The sequence below is a fragment of the Xenopus laevis genome, chromosome 5L (assembly GCF_017654675.1).
Source record: "Xenopus laevis strain J_2021 chromosome 5L, Xenopus_laevis_v10.1, whole genome shotgun sequence".
NCBI classification, from domain to species: domain Eukaryota; kingdom Metazoa; phylum Chordata; class Amphibia; order Anura; family Pipidae; genus Xenopus; species Xenopus laevis.
In genome coordinates, this window is record NC_054379.1 from 17,520,811 (window position 1) to 17,546,933 (window position 26,123).

The 26,123-nt window shown below is 40.4% G+C and overlaps 1 protein-coding gene across 1 annotated transcript in view; it reads left to right on the top strand.

Moving 5' to 3' along the window:
- The window catches only part of dnah14.L (dynein axonemal heavy chain 14 L homeolog), a 157,065-nt gene that overhangs the window by 109,577 nt on the left and 21,365 nt on the right, over window positions 1-26,123 (top strand). Inside the window, exons 55-72 of the mRNA XM_018262651.2 lie at window positions 283-480; window positions 1,529-1,690; window positions 2,251-2,442; window positions 2,813-2,994; window positions 4,220-4,328; window positions 5,017-5,142; window positions 7,007-7,101; window positions 8,499-8,658; window positions 9,136-9,267; window positions 9,578-9,673; window positions 11,232-11,372; window positions 12,953-13,168; window positions 14,014-14,244; window positions 15,010-15,131; window positions 16,594-16,838; window positions 19,324-19,757; window positions 22,380-22,587; window positions 24,221-24,439. Coding sequence (XP_018118140.1) covers window positions 283-480; window positions 1,529-1,690; window positions 2,251-2,442; window positions 2,813-2,994; window positions 4,220-4,328; window positions 5,017-5,142; window positions 7,007-7,101; window positions 8,499-8,658; window positions 9,136-9,267; window positions 9,578-9,673; window positions 11,232-11,372; window positions 12,953-13,168; window positions 14,014-14,244; window positions 15,010-15,131; window positions 16,594-16,838; window positions 19,324-19,757; window positions 22,380-22,587; window positions 24,221-24,439 — 3,268 coding nt within the window. The remainder of the gene's footprint in view (window positions 1-282; window positions 481-1,528; window positions 1,691-2,250; window positions 2,443-2,812; window positions 2,995-4,219; window positions 4,329-5,016; window positions 5,143-7,006; window positions 7,102-8,498; window positions 8,659-9,135; window positions 9,268-9,577; window positions 9,674-11,231; window positions 11,373-12,952; window positions 13,169-14,013; window positions 14,245-15,009; window positions 15,132-16,593; window positions 16,839-19,323; window positions 19,758-22,379; window positions 22,588-24,220; window positions 24,440-26,123) is intronic.

Below are 26,123 nucleotides of genomic sequence, written 5' to 3' on the forward strand. Positions count from 1 at the left end.
CTCTTAGAGAGTGGTAATGTAATGTAGTACCCACTGACTGGTTGGGAAATATAGTAGCCATAGCAACCCAAAGACACTTTATTGTTATTTTTTAGTGTAAACATTATCTCTTATGTAATACAATGAACATGTACAGTTTAGCCATTATATCACTATCATTATAAACTGATTTTTATATCTGACTCGGTAAGACCCTGGAAGCTTGTTGAACTAATGATCAGTCTCTCTGGCTGTATAGCATCTGAAAGATGGCTTCCTAATCTTCATAATGTGTCTTCTCAGGTTGGACTGGATGGAACAGGGAAGGTAACCAGTGCCTCAATGGCCAGCTACATAGCAGAGTGTGAACTCTACCGACTGTCTATCACTCAAAGTTACAGCCATGATGACTTCAGAGAGGAACTCAAGAAAGTGTTCAAAAAAACAGGATTATTGGGGAAAAACACAGTATTTCTCCTGACTGGGGCAGACATAGTCCAGGTAAGGATATCAGCCTCAGAGCATTCTAGATTCTAGATTCTAGATAGATGCACACTGTTCCTCCTGACTGGTGCAGACATATTCTATGTAAGGGTGTTAACATCAGTATTCTGGGTAGAAGTGCAGCCTCCCTAGAGCCTGGTCCAGGCACAGCAAGCTGTAGAATTTCAACTCACAACACACTCATCTACAAATGTGCACTGTATTATAACCAAGCACAAGAGCCCCTTTTGAGGCCCAGGAATAGTGCTGCTCCAGCAGAATTCTGCACAGTTTCTCAAAAGACAAACAGATATTTTTATATTTAATTTTGAAATCTGACATGGGAGTAGACATATTGTCAGTTTCCCAGCTGCCCCCAGTTGTGTGCTCTTCAGTCACTCTTTACTGCTGTACTGCAAGATGGAGTGATGTCACCCCCCACCCCAGCAGCCCATCAGCAAAACAATGGGAAGGTAACCAGATAGCTCCCTAGTAGACATAAATACAACACTCAATAGTATAAAATCCATGTCCCACTGTGACCCCATTCAGTTACATTGAGTAGGAGAAACAACAGCCTGCCAGAAAGCAGTTCCATCCTAAAGTACTGGCTCTTTCTGAAAGCACATGATCAGGCAAAAATGAAATGAGATGGCGCCAACACACCAATATTACAACTAAAAAAATACACTTGTTGTTTCAGGAATTAAATTTTATATTGTAGAGTGAATTATTTGCATTGTAAACAGTGTAATTTAGAAACAAAAACTACATCATAAAAATCATGACAGAATCCCTTTAAGTTCAGAAATAACTGCAGCAAATGTCAAGGAAATAAACACCGTAGAAGAGAAGTAATTCACCAGCACAAATTGGGTAATACTGGCAGGGAAAACCGTTGTAACCTATTACTCCACCTGTACATATTTTCATTGCACTACAACTACAGGCCCTCAGTTATCTCCTACAGGTCTTAATATGGTATTGGTTTATATGGATATGATGTTAACATTAGTATTATCTGCCTGTATATTGAGCATTCTTTTTCTGTCTTTCACTGTCCCAGGATTCCTTTCTGGAAGATCTAAACTGCCTCCTTAACTCAGGGGAGGTTCCTGATCTGTTTGACAAGGAAGAACTTGATGGTCTGTTCGTGGAATTCCAGTCTGCAGCCCCAGAACTTGCCCAGTCCCAGAGTCCACAATCATTGCTTTCTTTCTTCCTGCAGGTACTGAACATATACATAGTGAGTCTCACCATTAAAATCCCTGCCTTGTCTTGATTATCTGTAGTGGGTCATCTGAGGCCCATTGCTCATCAGCATCCTATTTTAAGTGAAGACGAGGCAGTGCAACACAAAATAACGAGCTGGGGGCATGTTGAGGGCACAAGGCATTGTAACTGCTGCTTTCCCGCTGTTGTAAACTACAAATCCTAGCATACATTTATTGATGCTGGAAGAAATAGCTCAGCAATTAGCAACAGATCACATACTGTGTGTTTATTAAATGAGTACATGTACCAGCAACGCATTACAAGTACTCACCTCTTTAAAGGACACACAGCAACCCTTACCTTTTAGCGGAAATGTATTCCTACCTTACCTCCTATTCTTAACCTTGGTTCCATCAAAAAATATATTGGCGTCTAAGCTATATTTTAACTTCCCCTTAAATCCTCCAGAACTTTATAATGGCGAACAAATGCCCAGTAGCCTACTATCTCCCCTAGCATACAGATACATTTTATGCACTAATGCTCTATTATTTCTTTTGTACTTGTGCTTAGAGGGTGCAATGCAAGCTCCATATAGTACTGGCACTGAGCCCAGCAGGGAACACCTTCAGGGAGTACTGCCGCTCTCACCCATCTCTGGTAAACTGCTGCACAATTGATTGGTACGATGAGTGGCCCGAGGAGGCTCTCCTGAATGTGGCCAAGAGCTACACCTTACAAGAGGACATGCTACAGAATAATCAGGTGAGATCTATTTTTATTTTACAGTATTATGTTTTAAAAGGATATACTGAAATAAAAGATTATTTATAACTGAAATGATTGGGGCACTAACAAATCAAGCAGGTAAAAGTGCAAGATCATTAAGGGCCCTCCTGTTAGTGGTTATGTATGGAGCACTTCTGCCCGGGAACTGATTGCGCTTTGAACCTCGTACTGGATTTAAAAAAACAGGTGTGAGATGTGCAAAGAACAGCACTGGCCAGCCCTGCTCTTACTGCTAGCCCTAGGGCAGGTGCTAAGAACAGAACCACATTGCAGCCTCAATTATACTCTGTTAAAAAAACACAGGGATTTGCCTTTACCCTGATCCAACCAGAGATCTCTTTTTCAGGAGTTAAGAGACAGTGTTTCCCAGATGTGTGTTAATATTCACAAGAGCGTGTCACAAAGGACTGAGCGGTATCTGCGAGAGACCCGGCGCCACTACTATGTTACCCCCCAGAATTACTTGGGATTCATTGACACATTTTCAAAGATCCTGCACTCAAAGAAACAAACTGTCCTGACAGACAGGTAAATGGTTGTGATTGTAACACAGACATTGCACAGACAGAGACTGGGGCGTTTCAATTCGAGAAGTCAGAGATTGTACGCTCATTTTTATATTGCCTTACCCATGTCCAGATTCTTAGGCTAAGTTGGTCATGCATGGGCCAATTTACCTGAGGGTCAATAAAGGGGCAGATTTATGAAGGGTCGAATTGAAAATTAGAATTTCGAATTTTCGAGTTTTTTTTATGGTCAAAATATCTAACTTGATTTTCTTGATTTATCATACACGGCCCTATAAGAACTCAAATTCGACTATTCACTACCTAAAACCTGCCGAATTGCTGATTAAGTCAATGAAAAACATCCAGGTATCAATTTGGAGTTGTTTTCAGTCTTCCTGACATTCGAGTTCTTTTTGGAGAAAAAAACTTGAATCGAGTTTCGAATTTGAAATCAAATTTGATTCAAGTTTTCGGGTCGATCCTATTCACCCGAGTTTTAAAAAAAATTGATTTTATTAATAAATTTTGATTGGTCGAATTTCCAGTTCATGGGAAAAAACTCACATCAATTCGAAATTCGACACTTGATAAATGTGCCTCTAAATGTCCAGGCTCATAGAGGGTCAGATTGCACTGAATTTGTACAGGAAGTATGTGAGTGTAGACTCAAGTGTAGACTCAATTTATTGGCTATCCAAGTTTTGATTACAAATGGACCAGATGCAGTTCTATGTGAGTCACTTACTCAGGTTTTTTTCCATGGAGAAAAAGTTCTATCCATATATAAATTCAACAGATGAAACATTTTGGTGTATTTTGTATCATTATATGGATTAATGTTTAGGTTCTTCTGTACCATAGGATGTACTCTACTTTCAAATTTGTATTTTCTTCTGTTGTCTATCTTGTATAAGATGGAACGAGACATCAGGGGATCCTTGGGGCCCCTTACCGGCTATTGTTTTATATTTTAAAATTTACTGGGCCCGAGCAGGTCCAGACTGAGAATTAAAATAGGCCCTGGCATTTCAGGTACACAGAGGCCCAATCAGCCCACATAGAGGCCCAAACAGCCTCCACAGCCCACTAAATACTGACTTTCTATGGGACGTTATAGCAGCCACTCTGGCATTTGCCAGAACCCACAGATTGCCAGTCCGGGCCTGGGCCCGAGAGATAGGTATGTGTTAATCTAACATTTATATTGATTCCTAACATTATAAAACTTTTGGCTTCATCCTTAGATTCCGGTTTTTCACTGGACTCTCCAAGCTGCTGGGGGCAGCGGATTCCATTGAAGCGATGCAGCAGGAGTTAGTAGCATTGGGACCCCAAATAGAACACAAAACTCAGGTACCAAACAAATAAGGTAGAAAATGTTCATTCTGCTTGGATAGCGTTGGATATTGTAGGAAATGTGAGAGTATTCTGGGAATGCCAAATTAGGAGATTAGAAAAAAAGCAATTTCTCTTGTCAATTATCACCAGTGCAGCAGAAATGATTTTTCTTAATTTACTATTCTTCTCGAGATGTGAAAAAATATTTGTTGAATTGTGTGAGCTTCCCATAGACTTGCATACAATTTTCTCACAGCTTCATTAAGATTTTTTTTCCGGCTAAATTTCGAGATAAAAAGTTTTTTTCCTGCTCAAAATTGTGCATATTTTTGATTAGGAATGATGAAAAAAAGCTTTAATAAATGAATGTATTTTAATCTGGTGAAAAGTTTTTCCTAAATGTAAAATGTGAGCCACAAATGGGCTTATTTACAACCAGAATTGCAGTGCATAAAATGCAATTTTGGACTCACCACCATTATCCACCCACAAATTGGATACAATAGGGAAGTGCAAGGAGCATCTTGGACTCAAATAGCATCAGTGCTGACAACAAGTTGCGTCCTTTTTTTTAGGGCTGTAAATGAGCCCTAAAGTTTTAAAGGAAAAAGCAGTTAAACCTTTTTATAAATCTGCCCTAATGCTGATTTACATTTTAATGGTATTATTCGTTTTTATGTTTTTTTTTTTGTTTTTTTTTTAGGAAATAGAAACTCTCATTGCAAAAGCCCAGAAAGACTCAGTTGTGGTGGAGCAGGTCAGAGCTATAGTAGCCCAAGAAGAAGAAGTTATGGCTGCGGAGACAAAGATTGTACAAGATTATGCTGAGGTGATCTCTAAACACACAGTACATTACAAAGGGGCACTGTGGGACTGCTAATATGCATCAGGCACTTGTTGGAATAAGTGTCACTATTCTTTATTTCAGTTCCCATATCACAAAGATAAAGCAATAATTTCATAATTACAGGAGAAGTTTAAAGTGCTGCTGTTGAGCTCTTACACCCCATTGAGCAGAATGATGCTGAAAGACAAACAGACACATATTTGCTTTCATAAATATATCAATTCTGTTAAATATATCAATGCTTGCCAATACATTTCCTAGCAAGTCAGGAATGTATAAAAAGGATAAGTAAACCTTAAAAATAAGTGAATGTAAAAGTGATGAGGGTGCTATTCTAAGAACTTTTGCAATGTGCATTCATTATTTATTTGTTTTTCATCCCAAGATATTAAGGAATACACGTACTGTTAATATGAATTCATTTTGTTACAACAGCGCCACCTGCTGGTCATTTTCCGACCACCCCATAGTCAAGGAAGTTGTCAGGAGAAAGAAAGAGGGCTGGTCTGATATTTTTTCTGGTTAGGAAAGATTTAAGAAAGGTTTCTAATTTTTTCCTAAACAGAAGAACATCTTTCTCCTGACAACTTCCTTGACTACTTGGTGGTCAGACTGATCAGATAATGACCAGCAGGTAGCGCTGCTTTTTATCAAAATTCATTCCTGTTAACAGTATGTGTATCCTTTAATATCTTGGAATGAAAAATAAATAAATAATAAATGTACATTGCTAAAGTGCTTAGAATACCACCCTCATCAATTTTACATTCACGTATTTTTAAGGTTTTCTCATCCTTTAATAAATAGGGAAATATCAAGCTGCTGCAAATCTCTCTTGATTGCCCAGTTTGATATCTCATAAATCACGGGGTTTAGGGGTGCAGCGTCAGGTAGCCTTGTGGAGAAACTCATTACTGTGTCTCTAGTGGGCCCCCGGCACCCCAGTCCAACACTCTGATTAAAATTCAAATGCTATTGAAGCATATTAATTATGGGCACTCATTTCTCAGAAACAATTGGATGTTTCATAAATGGAATTGCACACAGTACAGCTGTAGGAGAGGATCCTAGCCTGTGCCAATAGGAAATGGACATAAGCTGCTTGGACCAAAACCCATTAAATAGAATATAAAAATATAGAATCTCTATTGAGAAACACTAGAAAAAGAATCTTCCCACACTGCAATAAATAGGAAATAACATCTAGTGGATTTTCACAATGCAAAAACTCACTTGTCCTTTCCTTCCCATTTTTTTGCCTGTATACCGTATATACTCGAGTATAAGCCGAGTTTTTCAGCCCCCAAAATATGCTGAAAAACTCTACCTCGGCTTATACTCGGGTCAGGCGCAAAAACGGTCGCCGGCGCCTAAGAATAGTCGCCAGCACCCAAGAATAGTCGGCGGCGCCCAAGAATAGTCGCTGGCGCCCAAGAATAGTCACCGGCGCCCAAGAATAGTCACTGGCACCCAAGAATAGTCGCCGGCGGCCAAGAATAGTCTCCAAGAATATTCGCCGGCATCCAACAATGGTCACCGGCATCCAAAAACGAGACACCGGCACCTCCAATGGGAGCAGAAACCCTCAATTTTTTGATTGAAACTTACCAGAAGTTGCTGCATTTCTCACCCCAGGCTTATACTCAAGTCAATAAGCTTTCCCAGTTTTTGGAGGTAAAATTAGGTACCTCGGCTTATACTCGGGACAGCTTATACTCGAATATATACGGTAATTTACCAAATAAATAAAAAGATCCTTTTCTTTTATAACGAAGTATGTAAATAAAGCTGTTAAAGCAATGTGAAGTTGCACAGTGATGTCCTTGCTGACTTGTCCTGTTTGCAGCAAGCTGTACAAGAACTTAATGACGTACTCCCTGCCCTGCAAGAGGCGGTGTCTGCTCTTGATGCCTTGGACAAAGGGGACATCTCAGAAGTCAAGTAAGTGGAATAAGTGAGGTAGATCTAAGATGGTGAGACAAGGTTGTCAAATTAGAAAACAGTGAGCTTTAATGGAGAAGGAAAGGTTAAAATTAAGTAAGCTTTATCAGAAAGTTCTATATAAATACACCAGCAAACCCTCAAAGTAATGCTGCTCTGAGTCCTGTGTCAAAAGAAACACAGCATTTCTTTCCTTCTATTGTGTACTCATGGGCTTCTGCATTAGACTTCCTGTTTTCAGCATAAACTTCCAGGGCTTGGGCTTGAGCATGCTCAGTTTTCTCTTCGATCTCCCTCACTCCTCCCCTCCCTGAAAAAAATTGAGCCCGAGCTATGAGTGAGCAGGGAGAGATTCAATCAGGAAGTGATGTCACACCAAGCTAATATGGCAGCTGCTACCCTAAACAACCAAATAGAACATCTAGAGCTGTATACTCTGGTATGGTAAAACATTCTACAGAATAAATATAGTGTTCTATCTTGCACTGTTGCAGCTAATCTATTGACAATAATCATCTTCAGTAGATTTCCTTCTTCTTTAATTGACTAAATTCTATGTCCATTCTGAGCCTGGTTAGGTAATGTGTTCTTGTGAGCATTGTCCCCTTGCTCCAACAGTGACGGTTGGAAGGCGCTGAATAATTGTAATAATCTAAGTCCTACTACATGAAATTTCATTTCTGTGAAACAGCATGCAACTACCTTTCATATTAACTTGTTTTCCAAAGCAACGTTTCCTTTCAAATTTTGATCCAATGGCATTGCATGAAAACTGCCACATTGAAACACTGTGGTTAAGATCTGTCCTGTAATTCTCCTTGCACTGTCAATGGTACTTGAACACCAATAGCTATTAATCATCTTATGTTAAACCCACATAGCAGAGTATTCTTTGCTCACACTCTTCTGCTCTTTGCACTTTTGCCTATTGTATGAAGTGGGCCTCTGTTAATCACATGCTGTTAGCATGGAGTCAGGCATAATTCCCAGGACTATGAGATGCTTTGTTCCTTCACATAAACAGGAGGAAAAAGGATAAGCTTCCGGGTAAAGGCCCATAAGTGTAGTGCAAGCTGGGCACGGCCACAGCAAATGTACCAGTTATGTAGGGCTCAGAAGTCAATGTTAATGGCAGGCAGAGATCAAAGCTGGAGCTACAAGACTAGAGTAGATAAAAATGTCACCAGCAACACAGCATCTTTTCTTTGCCATTGTTATTTTATATTGTAGCTACTCGCACACGATCTACACACTGCAAACGTATATCTAAATTGTGACAATTCCAAATTGTATTGTATTGAGCATAATTATATAATAATCATAAATACTGACTTCTGCTGCATGTTGTTTCCTGTTTTTTACAATACAAGCTCTTAAATCACTTTTTATCCTCCTAGAGTCTACACTCATCCTCCCTTCCTGGTGCTGACTGTAATGAATGCAGTTTGTGTGTTGCTGCAGAAGAAACCTGACTGGCCTACTGCAAAACTCTTACTTGCAGATCCAGGATTTCTCAAGAGATTGGTCAGCCTAGACAAAGACTGTATACCTGAAAAGGTAAAGTGATGCACATTCCTGTACAAATGCTTTAGTAAGACATGTAAGAGAGAGAAATGGAAATGTCTTTTTACTATTTTTTGTTATATACCCTTCCTACATCTAATATCAGCAGTCATTCTACGAGAGATACTTTTTAAGCCTTACTCTCTCTCTCTTCCAGTGCAAGGATTGAAGTACACTGTCTTACAACCCAACACCTATAAATAAGAAAGAAAGAAATGACAGATAGATAGATAGATAGATAGATAGATAGATAGATAGATAGATAGATAGATAGATAGATAGATAGATAGATAGATAAAAATAGAGAGAAAGATAGACAGACAGACAGACAGACAGACAGACAGACAGACAGACAGACAGATAGATAGATAGATAGATAGATAGATAGATAGATAGATAGATAGATAGATAGATAGATAGATAGATAGATCTAGCCAAAGTAATTTGTACATTGTTCTGATTTTTTTTCAGGCTTTTCTGAAGCTTAAGAAATTTTCCAAAACACCTGATTTTAACCCCCAGAAGGTGGGAATGGTATCCAGTGCTTGTCGTTCTCTCTGTCAGTGGGTTTTAGCCCTAGAACACTATCATGATGTGAAAAAGGTATAACTCTATTGTATATGCAATAATTTGTCTTTGGACAGTATATTTAAATACATGTCACAAATGTAACAATATGGGACCTCGTTTAAGATGTGTAAAAAATAATGCCCGTTTACATTCATGCAGGATATGCATGCACATTTATGCCTTTACGTTGCATGCAATTTATTTGGTATTGATTTTGGCACCTAACATCTGCACCCATATTAGCAAATGATGCCCCAGTGCTATAAAGTCACAGGCCTTATTCGTTGCTCATTTGGTTTTCTTTGTTTGTTTGTTTTGTTTTTATTATTATATTGGTTTCAAGATGGTGACTCCTAAACAAAAACACGTGGCTGAAGCTCAAGAGGCCCTTGGACTTGCACAGGAGCGGCTGAAGCATAAGCAGAGAAGTCTGGCCATGGTAAGAGACATCCAAGATTCATGACATCCGTATCCCCTGGCACAGTCCTTTAGACTGGAATTCTAAATATATGTCATAATAAAATAGTTTTCTTTTAAATGTAACAAAATATGTCTGCTTCCGGTGTGGCTCTGCCTCTGTGAGGCTCAGCTAACGAAAGAAATACTATGTTAAAGGGGTGGTTCACCTTTAAGTTAACTTGTAGTATGTTATAGAATGGCTAATTCTACGCAACTTTACAATTGGTCTTCATTTTCTTATAGCTTTATAATTACATTATTTGCCTTTTTTCTGACTCTTTCCAGCTTTCAAATGGGGGTCACTGACCCCTTATAAAAACAAATGCTCTGTAAAGCTACAATGTTTTTGTTATTCAAATCAATGCATGGTCGCTAGGATAATTTGAACCCTAGCAATCAGATTTCTAAAATTGCAAACTGGAGAGCTGATGAATAAAACACTAAATAACTCAAAAACCACAAATAATAAAAAAAAAGCAAATTGTCTCAGAATATCACTCTCTACATTATACTAAAGTTTAACTCAAAGGTGAACAACCCCTTTAATCCAGCCATGTAGAGCCATGATATGTACAATGAATGTTCTACCCCAGTGTTTGCTCACAGAAATACACAACTAACTCACATTGGGGCAAATTCACTAAGATTCGTAGTTGCGCCAGGCGTAACTTCGCCGCACTTTGCCACACTTCGCCAGGCGTAGTTTCGCCAGCGCTCCGCAAATTCACTAAAATCCGAAGTTGCGCACAGGAGTAGCGTAAGGTTGCGAAGTTGCGATAGCGTTGATTCGCTAAGCGAAGCGAAGTTACGCTAGCGATGGTTAATTTGCATACGGCGCCAAATTCAAATTTCAATGGAGGAATACGAGGAATCACTACAAATGCCTGGGAAAACTTCAAAACATCAAATAAAATTTTATTTTTGCCCTACACATGTGCCCACTGTATAGTTAAGGTGCCATGAGTTAGGAAATGTAGGGGGGAAGGAGGGGAGCCCCAAAAATGTTTTCGATCTTTTTCAGCCTATCACCCATAATATAGAAAAAACGCCAGCGTTTTTTGGGACTTAGAAAAAATTTGAACTTTTTTTGAAGCAATCCCTATCTACTCTATTGCGCTTCGCCTGGTCTGAGGTGGCGAAGGAAGTCTAGCGTAAAAGGTAGCGTTCAGTACACTGCGCGCGTTAGTGAATTTGCGTAGTTACGTCCGTAGCGAAAATTCGCCAGGCATAAGGGTGCTAAGTAACACTAGCGAATTTACGCCAGCATTCGTTAGTGAATTTGTGAAGTAACGAAAATGCCCAACGCTAGCGAATTGACGCTAGCATTAGGCACTTCGGCGCTTAGTGAATTTGCCCCATTGTTCTTCCCTGTGTTTGTTGGCACCGTCACTCTGCATCCAAGATCTTATTCATGATCAGTAGGTGCAACTCCTTAGTTTGATGTTCAGCCATTAAAACACTATTTGCTGAATTAAATTCTGCCTTTTAGCGAAGCTTTTTCCTGAAACACAGCATTGAATGGTCTTTTTCCTTTCCAGGTGGAAGAGCATCTCCAGCTGATACAAAAGCAGTACAATGAAAGTGTATCAGAGAAAGAGCTAATGGCTCATCGCAAGAAGCTGACCACAGAGAGGTTACAGAGGGCTTCTGTGCTGATCTCTGCTTTGGCAGAGGAAAAGGTGCTTTGATTGTTTGCATGCAGATTGTGATTGGGGTTCATAGTGCACATATGTCCCAACAGTAGTTTTTTCTGTTCTTTTAGAGCAGGCATTTTATGGAAAGGAAAGGAAGGGTAAATGATAAGGGTGCTTTCAAAATCAATGCAAAATGGAATGTTAGGTGTCTTCCTTCATAGTGGCAGAAGCAGATTGGTTGGCATCTGCTTTTATTATTCATGTCATTATTAAAGGAAAGTCTGTGCTTAGTAGCAGAAGCACAAAATAAAACATGGAGTTATCCAATCCAGGCTCACCATGGTAGTTACTGTGATCCCCAGCAATCATGCTGCCCTATCCTATGGGTGACCAGTGCTGCCAGCTGCCCACCCTTTTACTTGTATTTCCACATTAAGGGCACTGCACTTCCTCACCTCTTTGCACAACCATTACAACTACCACATTATGAGCTTGGCTACCCTCATCTTTCTACACATCCTATCGGACTGCCAGATTATTATGATTTCCTCTTAGACTGACCCTCATTTAGTTCATATACTGATACCTTTCTGACTGCCACATTATGAATGCTGCACTTCCTAGGTCTGACTAGCCTCCAGTGCAGCACTCTCCTTCTCTATGCATTTCCCCACCTGATACCATATACTTCTGTCACCTTACCTCTTCTTTCCTACACTCCTAACACTCTCCAGCTTGTGATACACCAGCACATTGGTCTCCACCTGCCTCACTCATAATATCTGTTCTCTCCAACACATTGGGTTCCACCTGCCTCACTCATAATATCTGTTCTCTCCAGCGCATTGTTCTCCACCTGCCTCACTCATAGGGGCAAATTCACTAAGATTCGTAGTTGCACCAGCGTCCGATTCGCCGCACTTCGCCAGGCGAATTTTCGCCAGCGCTACGCAAATTCACTAAAATCCAAAGTTGTGCTCAGGGGAAACGAAAGGTTGCGAAGTTGCACTAGCGTTAATTCGCCAGGCAAAGCGAAGTTACGCTAGCGATGCTTAATTTGCATACAGCGCCAAATTTAATTTACAATGGAAGTATATGTAGCAGCACTACACAAGCCTCGGAAACCTTCAAAACATCAAATAAAATTTTTATTTTGGCCTACACATGTGCCCACTGTATAGTTAAGGTGCCATGAGTTAGGAAATGTAGGGGGGAAGGAGGGTAGCCCCAAAAAAATTTTCGATCTTTTTCAGCCTATCACCCATAAAAAAAGAAAAAAACGCCAGCAATCCCTATCTACTCTATTGCACTTCGCCTCGTCTGAGGTGGCGAAGGAAGTCTAGCGTAAAAGGTAGCGTTCAGAAAAATGCGCGCGTCAGTGAATTTGTGTAGTTACGTCCATTGCGCAAATTAGCCAGGTGTAAAGGTGCGAAGTAACACTAGCGAATTTACTCCAGTGTCCATTAGTGAATCGGCGAATTATCGAAAATGCGCTACGCTAACGAATTAACGCTAGTGTTTGGCGCATCGTCCTTTAGTGAATTTGCCCCACAATATCTGTTCTCTCATTTACCTTTTAACGTGATGTGAATGACCTGACTTCCTTCAATGCATTATTACCACAGATCCGATGGAAGGAATCAGTAGACAGACTTGACCTTGCAATGGAAGGCATTATTGGAGACACCCTTGTTTCTGCGGCATTTATTGCATATTGTGGAGCGTTTACCTCAGAGTATCGGGAAAAACTTGTAGAGGAATGGCTAGAAGATTGCAGAACCTACAAGATCCCTCTGTCTGGAGATTACTCGATCATCAGAGCAATGGCCTCAGAGAATGAGGTACAGAGCTTGCCTTTGCCAGGAAACTTGTTGTCCTTGTTGCCAAATGAAAATGCAGCACCAACAGCCAATGCACATATCATATTTGGTTAAAGGCAGCATCACTGCATAAAACATCTCCATCAATTCACTTTGGTAGGGCAGATAGGACTGTTTGCAACTGTCACAAGGGGGTTCTTTGATGAGAAAATATTTTCTGTAAAGGTGAATATTCTACCTCCAAAACAGGATCTCACCCCACAACAAGACCATCGTACAGGGGACCTGGATTGGAATTATTGCTGCGGTATCCATGAGTCTCATTTACCTGCATTTACATTATTGGAATATACACCCTGCTCAATCACTTTCTTTTCTTATGGGATTAGTCCAATAACCCCAAGATTGTCTTAGAAATGATAGCGTACCTTATCTTACTATCACCTTATTAGAAGTGTCTTTGCTAAATTAAATGGTATCATGGTGGGCCACCCCAACCCAAACCACAGGTTAAGAGTCCCTGCTTTACAGTGTATGACATAAGGTTCTTACCAACTCCCAACTCTACAATATCTTCCCCCAGAAGTGTCTGCTATATTGAAGTCATACCACTGGTTGCAAAGCAAATCACTTTTAGACATGGATATTCACCTTTATTCTATGAATGGTGTGATGTACTGTAAGTCCTGTTTCTATTCAGAAGCCAAAACATGTACAGTGTGTTTGCTTTTTAACCTGCACACATTCCGAGCTCACTGTGCAGCTGGATTCACTGATCTCTTTTTATTCCTTCCCAAATTTTAGAGTTTCTGCAACTAAAATTTAACTCTAAAAACAGTAAAACTGCTCTTTGCTTCATATCCCAGGTGCGACAGTGGCAGAATGAAGGTTTGCCTTTAGATCCGTACTCCACTGAAAATGCAATACTGGTTAAGAATAGCCATCGTTGGCCGCTCTTTATCGATCCTCACGGCCAAGCGTGTAAGTGGATTTGTCAAATGGAAGGTACCAAGCTGAGACAAGTGCGCGCATCTGATGACAACTATCTGCAGATAATGGAGAATGCCATGCGCCTTGGAGAAGCTGTTCTCTTGCAGGTACAGTAAGTCTGTTGTTGCTTATGGGGATTCTGTCATGATTTTATAGTGTCGTTTGAATTCCCAAATTACACTATTTAAACAGCAAATAATTCACTCTACCATATAAAATTGAATTCCTAATCCAGCTATTGTATTTCTTTTTTTTGTAATATTGGTGTGTAATCTCAGATTATTTTGCCTGGTCATGTGCTTTCAGAAAGAGCCAGCACACAGTGGCGTAACTACCGGGGGAGCAGGGGGTGCGATTGGGCCAGGACCCGCACCCCCTCAGGGCCCCCCGGCAGCTCGCGCCACTGTTCTAATGCAACCGTTTCTGGCCGTACGGTGGGGGGCGGGGCCCGGCTGCACGTCCCGCGCCAGGGCCCGCCCCCCTCTAGTTACGGCTCTGCCAGCACTTTAGGATGGAACTGCCTTCTGGCAGGCTGTTGTTTCTTGTACTTAATGTAACTGAATGGGGTCACAGTGGGACATGGATCTGGTTACCTTCCCATTGTTCTACTGATGGGCTGCTGGGGGGGGGGATATCACTCCAACTTGCAGTACAGTAGTAAAGAGTGACTGAATTTTACCAGAGCACGTCACATGACTTGGGGCACCTGGAAAACTGACGATATGCCTAGCCCCATGTCAGATTTCAAAATTAGATATGAAAAAATCAGTTTGCTCTTTTAAAAACCCATGACAGTATCCCTTTAAGTGCTTAGTGCTGCCATAGGGTTCTTTGTATTATATTCACTAATGCTTCTTTTTTTTTTTTACAAGGATGTTGCAGAAAAATTGGACCCCAGTCTTAAGCCCATATTAGGAAAAGAAATATTTCGAAGAGCAGGGCAAGATTTCATCAAGATAGGGGATTCTGAAATCGAATACGACCAAAACTTTAGGTAAGGTTATCACTTTAAAGGTTCCCAGTACTATGACTTTTTCCTTTATAATCATCCCACCAATGCTATATGGCATGTGTTTTCAAACATTAGACCAGGTTCAGTTCGGTGAAAAAAGGTTTATCACGTAAAAAGTCATGGACAAGATTCAATTTGAGATGCAATTCAATTCAGAAAAACGTATCTCATGGTTTATCACGTGAAAACTCTATTGAAGTCTCTGGGAATAAATTTGGAGAAAAGTTTTTTCTCCTCGAATTGAATCTTGTCCATAAGTTTTCACATGACAGTGATATAACTTTTTCTCACTGAATTGAATCTGGCCCGTTGTGTCGTAAGGGTGATTCCCCAGAAGCACAGTAGGATGTTGGCTGCAGAACACAATAAATCCAGGGATAGAGATTCTGTGGTTTACTGTCAGGTGCAGGGGCTAAATGCTGCAGGGTCACCTAAAAAAAGCTGCTGTCACTAGTGGAATGGCTGAAGGAGTGTGACCTTGCAATACATTAAGGGGCAGATTTATTAAGGGTTGAATTGAAAATTCGAATTCGAATTTTCAAAAAAATTTTATGATCAAATCTATCATATTCGAATTGTGAATTATCTAAACTTGATTTGTGTTTTAATTTAAATTTGAATTTTGAGTTTTATCATACTCTGACAGTTTAAGAACTTGAATTCAACTATCCGCCACCTAAAACCTGACGAGTTCATGTATAAGTCAATGGGAGAGGTCTAGAGATCAATTTGTACATGTTAGTGGCCTTCCTGACATTCCAGTTTTTCTCGAATCGAGTTTAGTAGAATCCAATTAGAATTCGATTATAGTTTTCGAGTCGGTAAAATTCGTCCGAGTTTTAGATATTCTATTCAGTGTCGGACTGGCCCACAGGGATACCAGGAAAACTCCCGGTGGGTCAAGGTGTCTGTTGGCCCTCATGCTGCTAAACTTTTGGCCTATTTCATGGCCATTCCCTATTCTATGAGAACAAAGAGGCTAAATAGATGGAATAATAGATTATAGTATGTAAAGAAAACAGACTAGGATAATAGAGGTTGATTGAGGAGATGAAGAATGTTAGTACTGAGAGTGGGCCCCTGGTCTAAGATTTTATGGTGGGCCCCTGGTCTAAGGTTTTTGGGTGGGCCCCTGGTCTCCCAGTCCGACACTGATTCTATTTTTTTTTTATATAAATAACCCCCCAGTTGAATTTTGAGTATAGTCGAATTTAAAGGAGTTTAGAAAAACTCACATGAATTTGAAATTCGACCCTTGATATATGTGCCTCTAAGTCACTGGAGGGAACTCTCCATAGTACTTTCTAGTTTTTCTTATAACCTGTTTTGTGTTTACTCCTAGCAAAAAAAAAAAAAAGCAACTAAGCTAATAAAGGGAATAGAGGATCTCTTTCATCTTTTTTTGTATAACAATCATTTTTAATACTAGTTCTTTTTCTTTCAGACTGTACATGACCACACAGGCACCTCATGCACATTTTCTGCCTGCTGTCTGTATAATGGTAACAATGATAAACTTCACAGTAACATTTAAAGGACTGCAAAATCAACTCCTGTCTAGTGTTGTGACTCATGAGCAACCCCACCTAGAAGAGCAGCGCTGCCAGTTACTGGAGAGCATCGCTTCCGATGCCTGCACACTCCGGGAACTAGAGGAAAAGTCTCTCAGCCTGCTGCAGAAAACCCAAGGTATGTTTCCAAGCCCTTGTTTATTACACAAATTAATCACTACAGGTTACTGTTCCATTGTCATTTGTATGTTATGGTCAGTAGTGATGAAGGAATCTGTCCCATTTTGTGAAAACTTTGCAAAACTGCAAAAAAATTTGCAAAACAATGAAAAATTTGCGAAACACATTGCATTCAATAGACAGCAAGACATTTTTTTCCACACAACAATTTTTTCCGCTCCAAATGGAATTCAATGGATGGGTTTTTTTTGTCTCTGAGATTTTTTTTTTTTAACTGCCTCCTGCCAGCTAGAATGTAAATTGCCGGCGGGATGGCACTCGGGACGCTTCATTTTCAGAAGTGTTTGGAAAATGAAGCACTCCGAGTGCCATCCCGATGGCGATTTACATTTTAGCCGCAGGAGGCAGTTCGGAGAGATTAGTCGCCCCGAAGAAGAGGAGATTTGTCTCCGGGCGACTAATCTCCCCGAATGTGAGCGTGTGCCCTGACCCTTAAAGTCAATGGATATTTTTTCTTATGGTGACTCTTTTGTCTCAGCAACAATCTTGTCTTGGTGACTTTTTTGTCTCACGAAAAAATTCACAGATGGAGAAATGTGGAAATTCGCAGTGAATTCATCGCTCATCATTATTGGTCAGAGCTGTTGCAGCCAGGAAGGTGCAAGGTCAACAGAGCCTTCTGAATTTCACTACACATAGCTGGCCTTAGGGCAACCCCAACATCATACCTCTCAAAATTTTGGAAATAAAAAGAGATACAAAAAGATTTGGAACGCTCCGTGCGGCAAAATATTTTTGACCACACCTGTTTTGTAGCCACAACCCTAATTACCATGTTTATATTATGAAATTTGGCAGTTTATGGAAGTTTGAACACATTTCTGTGGTTTGTATGTGTTATTACAAGTGAATTGCCCTTTAAGCTGCAAGTCACAGTTTCCCCAAGAGATCTAGTTTTGTTACAATCACTTATTTGCTTATCTTAAATTGTTACAAAAGTATCGAAGTATTACGTATAGCCACGTATTCTTGGCTCTCTGGCAAAAGCCAATTAAGTTTTAGAAAGTTTGTATCTTTTTCTGGCTGTTCAGTGCAGCAGATCAAAGAGAAAGTCGGGACATTTCAGTACCAATCCGGGACTGCGGGCTGAGCTGTCAAAATCGTGACTGTCCTGTGAAAAACGGGACAGTTGGGAGGTATGTCCTACATGGCTATGAATATTACATCCGAATAGGGCGGATTAAAGGGCATGTAAAGGCAAAAAAAATAAAATCCCATTTTTACTTTCTTTACTATCTCCAATATACTTTAATTAAAAAATGTGTATCATTTTTATAAGAAACCTGACTGTATGCAGTGAAATTCTCCCTTCATTTACTGCTGTGGATAGGAATTGTCAGACGGTCCATAACTGCTGAGCAGGGAAACAATCATACTTATGAACAGCAGGGGGAGCCCCCACCTTACTTCCCAGCCATGCAGAACTCAAGCAGCTTTGTTTGTTTCCCTGTAGAGCAGTTGGCGGCTGTGTAGAGATTTTATTGGATTTTATGTTTGCCTTTACATCCCCTTTACTGTTTCCAACTCCAGCTGCAGGGACAAAGATCATGGAGCCAGATTTAAACAGATAAACTGGGATTCTATTTGGAGGATTATTTTGCTGCAGCCACTGGTTCTGCAGAGTTGGAGAAAGTTTGTATTAAACAATACAAAAACTATAAAATCCACATTAGATTACATGACAAAACAGGACCCAGTGCAGTCTGTATATTCTGTTTATTAATCAGTCTTGTTGTATCAGCTTCTGGCAGATATTATTTGACTTGTGCTGCTTTGATAATTTATGACGATCCCTAAGCAGCCCAGACCACACTGAGCATGTGCACAGTCTTGGTCTTGCAAAGATGTTTAACAAAGTTACAAGATGGTGACCCCCTGCGGCCAAATTTGAAAGCATAAATCATTTGTTTGATTAGGCTTGTGGTGCAGTAAGTTCATGTTTATGTTTAGTATACAAAATACAGAATTTCTAGCCTTATTCTATTTTAGACATTACTTCCCCTTTAAGGGGCCGAATTATCAAAATGTGAGATTAGAGCTCACCCCAGAAAAACTCGCTCACTTTCTATTCATTCCTATGGGATTTTAAGATGTGTGTTTATCAGTGGAGCTCACCATTTGATGAATATGTTTTTAACAATCTCATAGGAATGAGTGAGTGAGTTTTTCTGGGGTGAGTTCTAATCTCACATTTTGATAAATCTTCCCCTAAAATTCGAATGTGTGAATTTTGAAACTCGGAAATTCGAATTCTAATTTACTATTCGACCCTTGATGAATCTGCCCATATGTGTTTGGGTGTTGACAACTATACCCTAAGGATCCAGCGCTGCATCTGTCACCCTCCAAAGTCACTTTGTCTTTTATCTAATAATGAAGTCTGTGTACTGTATTCATGATATTGTGCTGTTATTATTTGCTAGGCCACTTGCTAGATGATGAAGACCTGATTGACAATCTGAAAAAATCCACGATGAAATCAAAGGATGTACAGAAGAGGATTGAGGACTCTGCTAAAACCGAAGCCACCATAGAAGCAGCACGTGGGACCTACCTTCCTGTTGCCAAGAGAGGAGCCATTCTCTATTTTGTTGTGGCTGATCTCATCCATCTGAACTACATGTACCAGTTCTCCCTGCAGTGGTTCCACCAGATCTTTGTAGAGTCTATGGAGGCTGCGGGGTGTTCTCCAGCACCAACATCACTGGGGTCTTCAGCTGGAACCATCCGACCCCAGAGCAAGCAGAGAAGCACAGACAGACAGACTGGCCCCAATGAAGAGCTTAACATTGACAATGATAGAAGGAAAAACCACATAAACAACATTATTGACACTTTGACAGAGAACATATACAAGGTAATGAGGCAACATAAACAAATAAGACAGATGATCAGGTGCTCAAAATGGATTTTATAAAACAATTCTTTCTTTGTCTCTCTGATCAATCTGTTTACTTGCCCATTACACCTCAAGAGGGCCACATATTATTATACTTTATATCATTCACATCAGTACCTACCAATTGGGAATTTACCATCTTAAAGCTTGTAATACATTAAAGGGATACTGTCATGGGAAAACATGTTTTTTTTTCAAAATGCATCAGTTAATAGTGCTGCTCCAGCAGAATTCTGCACTGAAATCCATTTTTCAAAAGAACTAACCTATTCTTTTATATTTAATTTTGAAATCTGGCATGGGGCTAGACATATTGTCAGTTTCCCAGCTGCCCCCAGTCATGTGACTTGTGCTCTGTTACTCTTTACTGCTGTACTGCAAGTTGGAGTGATATCACCCCCTCCCTTTCCCCCCCAGCAGCCTAACAAACCAACAATGAGAAGGTAACCAGATAACAGCTCCCTAACACAAGATAACAGCTGCCTGGAAGATATAAGAATAGCACTCAATAGTAAAATCCAGGTCCCACTGAGACACATTCAGTTACATTGAGTAGGAGAAACAACAGCCTGTCAGAAAGCAGTTCCATCCTAAAGTGCTGGCTCTTTCTGAAATCACATGACCAGGCAAAATGACCTGAGATGCACCTACACACCAATATTACAACTAAAAAAATACACTTGCTGGTTCAGGAATGACATTTTATATTGTAGAGTGAATTATTTGCAGTGTAAACAGTGTAATTTAGAAATAAAAACTACATCATAAAAATCAGGCCCGGACTGGCAATCTGTGGGTTCTGGCAAATGCCAGAGGGGCTGCTATAAGGTGCCATAAAAAGGCAGTATTTAGTGGGCTGGTGGGGGCTGTTTGGGCCTCTGTGTGGGCTGATTGGGCCCTGTGTACCTGAAATGCCAGGGCCTATTTTAATTCTCAGTCCGGACCTGATAAAAATCATGACAGAATCCATTTAATGTGAAAGAAACACCAGGGTCAGTTTTATTAGAACCCAATAAACCTGCATGTTTGTTTTGGGAGTGTGGGAGGGAATCCAAGAAACCTGAGACAACCCACAGGCGTGGGGGGAACATACAAACCCAGAGCCCTAGTTCTCAAATCAGTAGTCCTATCCACTGAACCAATGGGCCAACCCAATTTATACAGCATCCCTATACATCTTATAGCTCTTGACTTGCACTTCATTACCCTTCTGGTCTGCATTGATTGGACAGGAAGGGCAGAAGGTTGTTTTTTTTAAACTCATCTCAGGCTGGAGAAAATAGTCTCAAGATATCACTGCATCATACTAGCATTGCATTTTAAAAGGGTTGTTCACCTTCCAAACACATTTTTTCCCCCAGTTCAATTGATTGCAGATTGTTCATCAGAAATAAAGACTTTTTTCAGTTGCTTTCAATGTTTTATTTTTTCCAAAATTTAAAGGAAAACTAAACCTTAAAAATGAATATGGCTAGAAATGCCTTATTTTATATATCAAACTTTTTGAATCAGCATCTCTATAGTAGTAATGATCCAGTCCTTCAAAGTTGTCACGGGAGTTTCCCATCTTGGATTTTGTTAGAAGTGTCTGTGACACTCACATGCTCAGTGGGCTCTGAGCAGCTGTTGAGAAGCTAAGCTTAGGGCCCGTCACTAATTATCCATCAGAAAATGAGCTTCCCTGGCTGTAATATAAGCTGATGCTACAGGTTTGCTGATTATTAAATTCTGATGCTAATTGCACTGGTTTCTGTGCTGCCATGTAGTAATTATCTGTATTAATTACTAATCAGCCTTTTATTGTGACATTTCTATTCTATGTGTACTGTATATTGTGAGTGGGTCCCTAAGCTCAGTAAGTGACAGCAGCACAGAGCATGTGCAGTGAATCAGCAGAAAAGAAGATGGGGAGCTACTGGGGCATCTTTGGAGACACAGATCTTTACTGCTAAAGGGCTGTGGTTGCCTTGGGCTGGTACAGAAGCACAAAACATATTGTACAACATTTCTAGCTACTTCTTTAATTCAGTTTTAATTCTCCTTTAATTTTAATTTTTAAAGTTTAAAGTGGTGTTTTTCTGGCAGCTCAGTGATCCGGGTGCAGATTCTGAACTGTTACAATTTTGCTACATTCAGTTGATCCATTTCTCAGCAGCATCTCTGGATTATTAGTAACTATTGTATCAATTCTAACAACTGCCTGTAATGAAACTCAGGTATTCTGCTCAGCAGGGACAAAGATAAGAAATGTATCAACTAAATGTATCAATTTAGAACAGTTTAGAGAGTCTGTGACCACCTCTCCCAGAGTTGGGAAAGACACAAAAAGTTGAAAAATGATAACAGAAGTGTTGATGGAACAACCCTTTTCAGGTTATGTGTTCTATCTAAGATCATAAAAGGGTCAGTTCTTGTCTAAAACAATACTATTGGCTGGAACAATTGAACCAAATAATAATTGCTGATCACAAAATGACCATGCCAGCGTGGGGGTGTATTGTGCAGTTATATCGTGGATCTGAGCAGCACTGTGAAAGCCAAATACCGCATGGCTCTCATTTCACCTTGTGTTTTATGTAGATTGTTTCCTGCGCGCTGTTCACTGAGCATCAGCTCTGCTTCTCCTTCACTCTGACTGTCAACATCATGAGAAACAGCAGTGGCAGCAACAGCAGGGAACCCTCCGGTGACAGTTTGGGATTTGTCCCCAGTGCAGACTGGGAGTTCTTCTTGCACTCGCGGCTTCTTGCAGACACCATGGGCAGTGAGGCAGATTCCCAGGCTACAGGTAAGTTGTTATTCGAGGTGAGAGCTTCTTAGAAATAACCAGTTTATAACAAAACATAACAAGGTATCAGGTCTGGGCTAAGATTCAAAATAGGCCCTGCCATTTCAAGTACCCAGAGGCCCAAACAGCCCCCACCAGCCCACTAAATAATGACTGTCTATGGCATCTTACAGCAGCCCCTCTGCCAGAATTTGCCAGAATTCACAGATTGCCAGTCCAGGCCTGAAAGGTATAGACAGAGAAGTCGACTGCCTGTGGACATTGGTCAGACCCTTCCAAATACAATGACACAATCAAATACCAACGAAAAGTTAAAGGATACCCTCCGAACAATGTAGGTCTCTATAAAAATATATTGCATAAACAGCTCAAACTATGTTTCATGTAAATAAACCATTTTCATAATAATATACTTTTTTAGTAGTATGTGCCTTTGGGTAATCATAAATAGAAAATTGCCATGTTTTAAAAAAAATTCACAGTGCACACAAACAAACCATATTAGAGGGAAATAGTGGAAGCACTCAAGGCTAAATCAAAATATATTTAAATATAATGGAAGTGCCACTTACAATGCACTTCCCTGGGCCCTGTCTCATAAGTAATTCAGTATAAATGCAAGTGCATGTTTACAAAACAGGGGTTTTTAGTTACCAAAGTTATGATCATAAAATTGAAAAGCCACCATACCACGTCAAGGTAAACCCCATATGGCGGTCCCTAACTTACTTATTAAAAAGAAATGTTTCTCTGCATAATAGCATTACCTGTGTTCAGTGTATGTTGAGCATTGGTTTCAATTTGAAGGCTGAATCCTCCCCCGCCAGTAAAGGCTTTTAAGAGAGAGTGATTGCCCAAACCAACGCCCACATTTAAAAGCGTAGGACCACCATTAGTTTTAAGGGGTGGGTATGGGGGTGCTATTGAAAAACCACATGAAGCTAGGCCACAGCTTCAGGCCAATATACTATATTAGAGGGAAATAGTGGAAGCACTCAAGGCTAAATCAAAATATATTTAAATATAATGGAAGTGCTACTTACAATGCACTTCCCTGGGCCCTGTCTCATAAGTAATTCAGTATAAATGCAAGTGCATGTTTACAAAACAGTTATGATCATAACTTTGGTAACTAAAAACCCCTGTTTTGTAAACATGCACTTGCATTTATACTGAATTACTTATGAGACAGGGGCCCAGGGAAGTGCATTGTAAGTAGCACTTCCATTATATTTAAATATATTTTGATTTAGCCTTGAGTGCTTCCACTATTTCCCTCTAATACACAAACAAACCAAACAAGTTAGGTCACATGAGCCAATTAACAGACAGAGTTCTGTCTTTTGCTTCATCACTTCTTCCTGTTACAGTTAGAGTTGTAGTATTTCTGGTCAGGTGATCTCTGAGGCAGCACAGATAGAGTCACGAAATGGTGGTTCAAGGCAAGAGATGTAAAAGGGCAAAATTTACTTAAATATATATTCCAGTTTGGTAAGACTCTTTAATATGCCACTTAATATGATATAAACTATCTGTTGCTTAAATATTCATTTTGGGGGAATAGATTTCCTTTAATAAATTGTATTTGTGAATCACTGTTGTGTGTTGTGTATACATTCATTTTCATGTGCAGAAATGAGGGACGAGGAGCCAGTGTGTCATATTCCTGGGTGGCTCTCACAATCCACATGGAGACAGTGTCAGTACCTGGCCTCCCACATGGAGCCATTTGCATTACTTTGTGAATCTCTGTCATCCAACACCCAACAGTGGAGATCCTTCCAAAGCAGTGGGAATCTGTACGAGTTCCTGAGTGATTCCTTCCTTCCTCCTGCTCTTCAATCCCAGAGAGGTAAGGGAGCAAACCACCCTGTATTAGATTAGAAATCAGGTGTCTGGTGCAGACCTTTGTATTTCTAGGGAGTTGTATCTCTAAGATTGCATCAAGTGTGTTGAGTACCAGTGCCCAGAATGGCGTTAGAGATGTGCATTCCCATAGCATATGTACAAGGGAGGCTTGTTCGGTGTGGCATCTAGGACATTCAGAGGAGACCGAGGGGAAAATACGGTGCAGCCTCACAGGGTAATAATATGCCCTCTGTATATGGTACAATTGGATGAGTCTATCCCTGTAACTCAAAGAGACAGAGAGGGGAGAGGCTAACAATTCATCCCTCTCTTCGGCTTCTAGCTGACCCTTCCCATTTAGCTCTAAGAGTGACTAGTGGGGTCTCAAACACCTTAGTGTGAAGATACATGTATATTCTGGATATAAGGCCCTTTGAAGCACCTTGGGAAACTTGTTCTATCAAACTAATCTGGACAAGACGAATAGGTTGTTTACTGTGCTGTATGTGTAAGCATCTTTTAACTTACTCCCCAACATGGAGTTGGAAAGATTGCCTCAGCTCTTCAAAAGGGATCATTCCATTCTCTCGCTAGACATCCCCTATTTCAACTTTGCCACATCTCTCCCACATCAAGTTGGGTTCCAACGTAGCCACCCCAGGAAAACCCTGGTTCCTCCATAGAGGAGTTTGCTGAGGGATGTCAGTACAGTGAATCACCTGCATTGCTTTCCGCCAAATCACCCTCATACCAGACAGAACAGGGTTCCGATAGGTCATAGGTGACACTTATTTCTACCCTCCACATATAAAAATGGTTTCTTTAAAGCAAAAGTCCACTTTTATATAGCAGCGGCTTTGCTATTAGCTCTGGGGCTTGATGTTCTCTTTTAGCTGTTGCCGAAGCCTCACTAGGTCTTTTGTTTTCTGTGATGATAACTATTCACTGGGAGCAGAAAGTTCTGCAAAGAAAGTAGCTAGAGGGAGGGGTACCAATATATTTGGAGAAGAGCAAAGCCTTAATGCAGAATAATCTGTCTGTTGGCAAGCTCAGAAACACAGGACTGCGCCAAAATGTCTGCCTGCTATATAGTTATGCAGCTTTAAGTTGGAAGTAGAGTCCTGCGCAAAACCAATTTCTAAGACCCGAACCCGCAGCCCACGTCCGAACAATAACACGCAACTGCCTTATCCGCGACCCGACCCGTATTCTGCCGAGTGCCGACCACCACAGGAAGTGGTGTTTCTGCAAACCATAAGTGAAGTACTTTAAAAGGAGTAAAATATAGACAATATAACATAAGTTAAGAAATTAAGACAAGACCCACAACCCGAACTGCAACCCGCAGACCTGCGACCCGCATCTATACCTGCACCTGAAAATCCTACCCTCATTCCACAAGGTGCCTGCTTTTTTTGTGGGTAACCCGCGGGTACCCATCCCGCTGTAGGACTCTTGTTAGAAGGGCAGTGGAGGGATTTATATATACTTATGCAGGTATGGGATCTGTTATCCAGAAACACTTATCCAGAAAACTTCAAATTATGGGAAGGCACCCCTCCCATAGACTTAATTTTAATATTTTACATTTTTAAAAATGATTTGGTTTTTCTGTGTAATAATAAAACAGTAGCTTGTACTTGATCCCAACTAAGATATAATAAATCCTTATTGGAGGCAAAACCAGC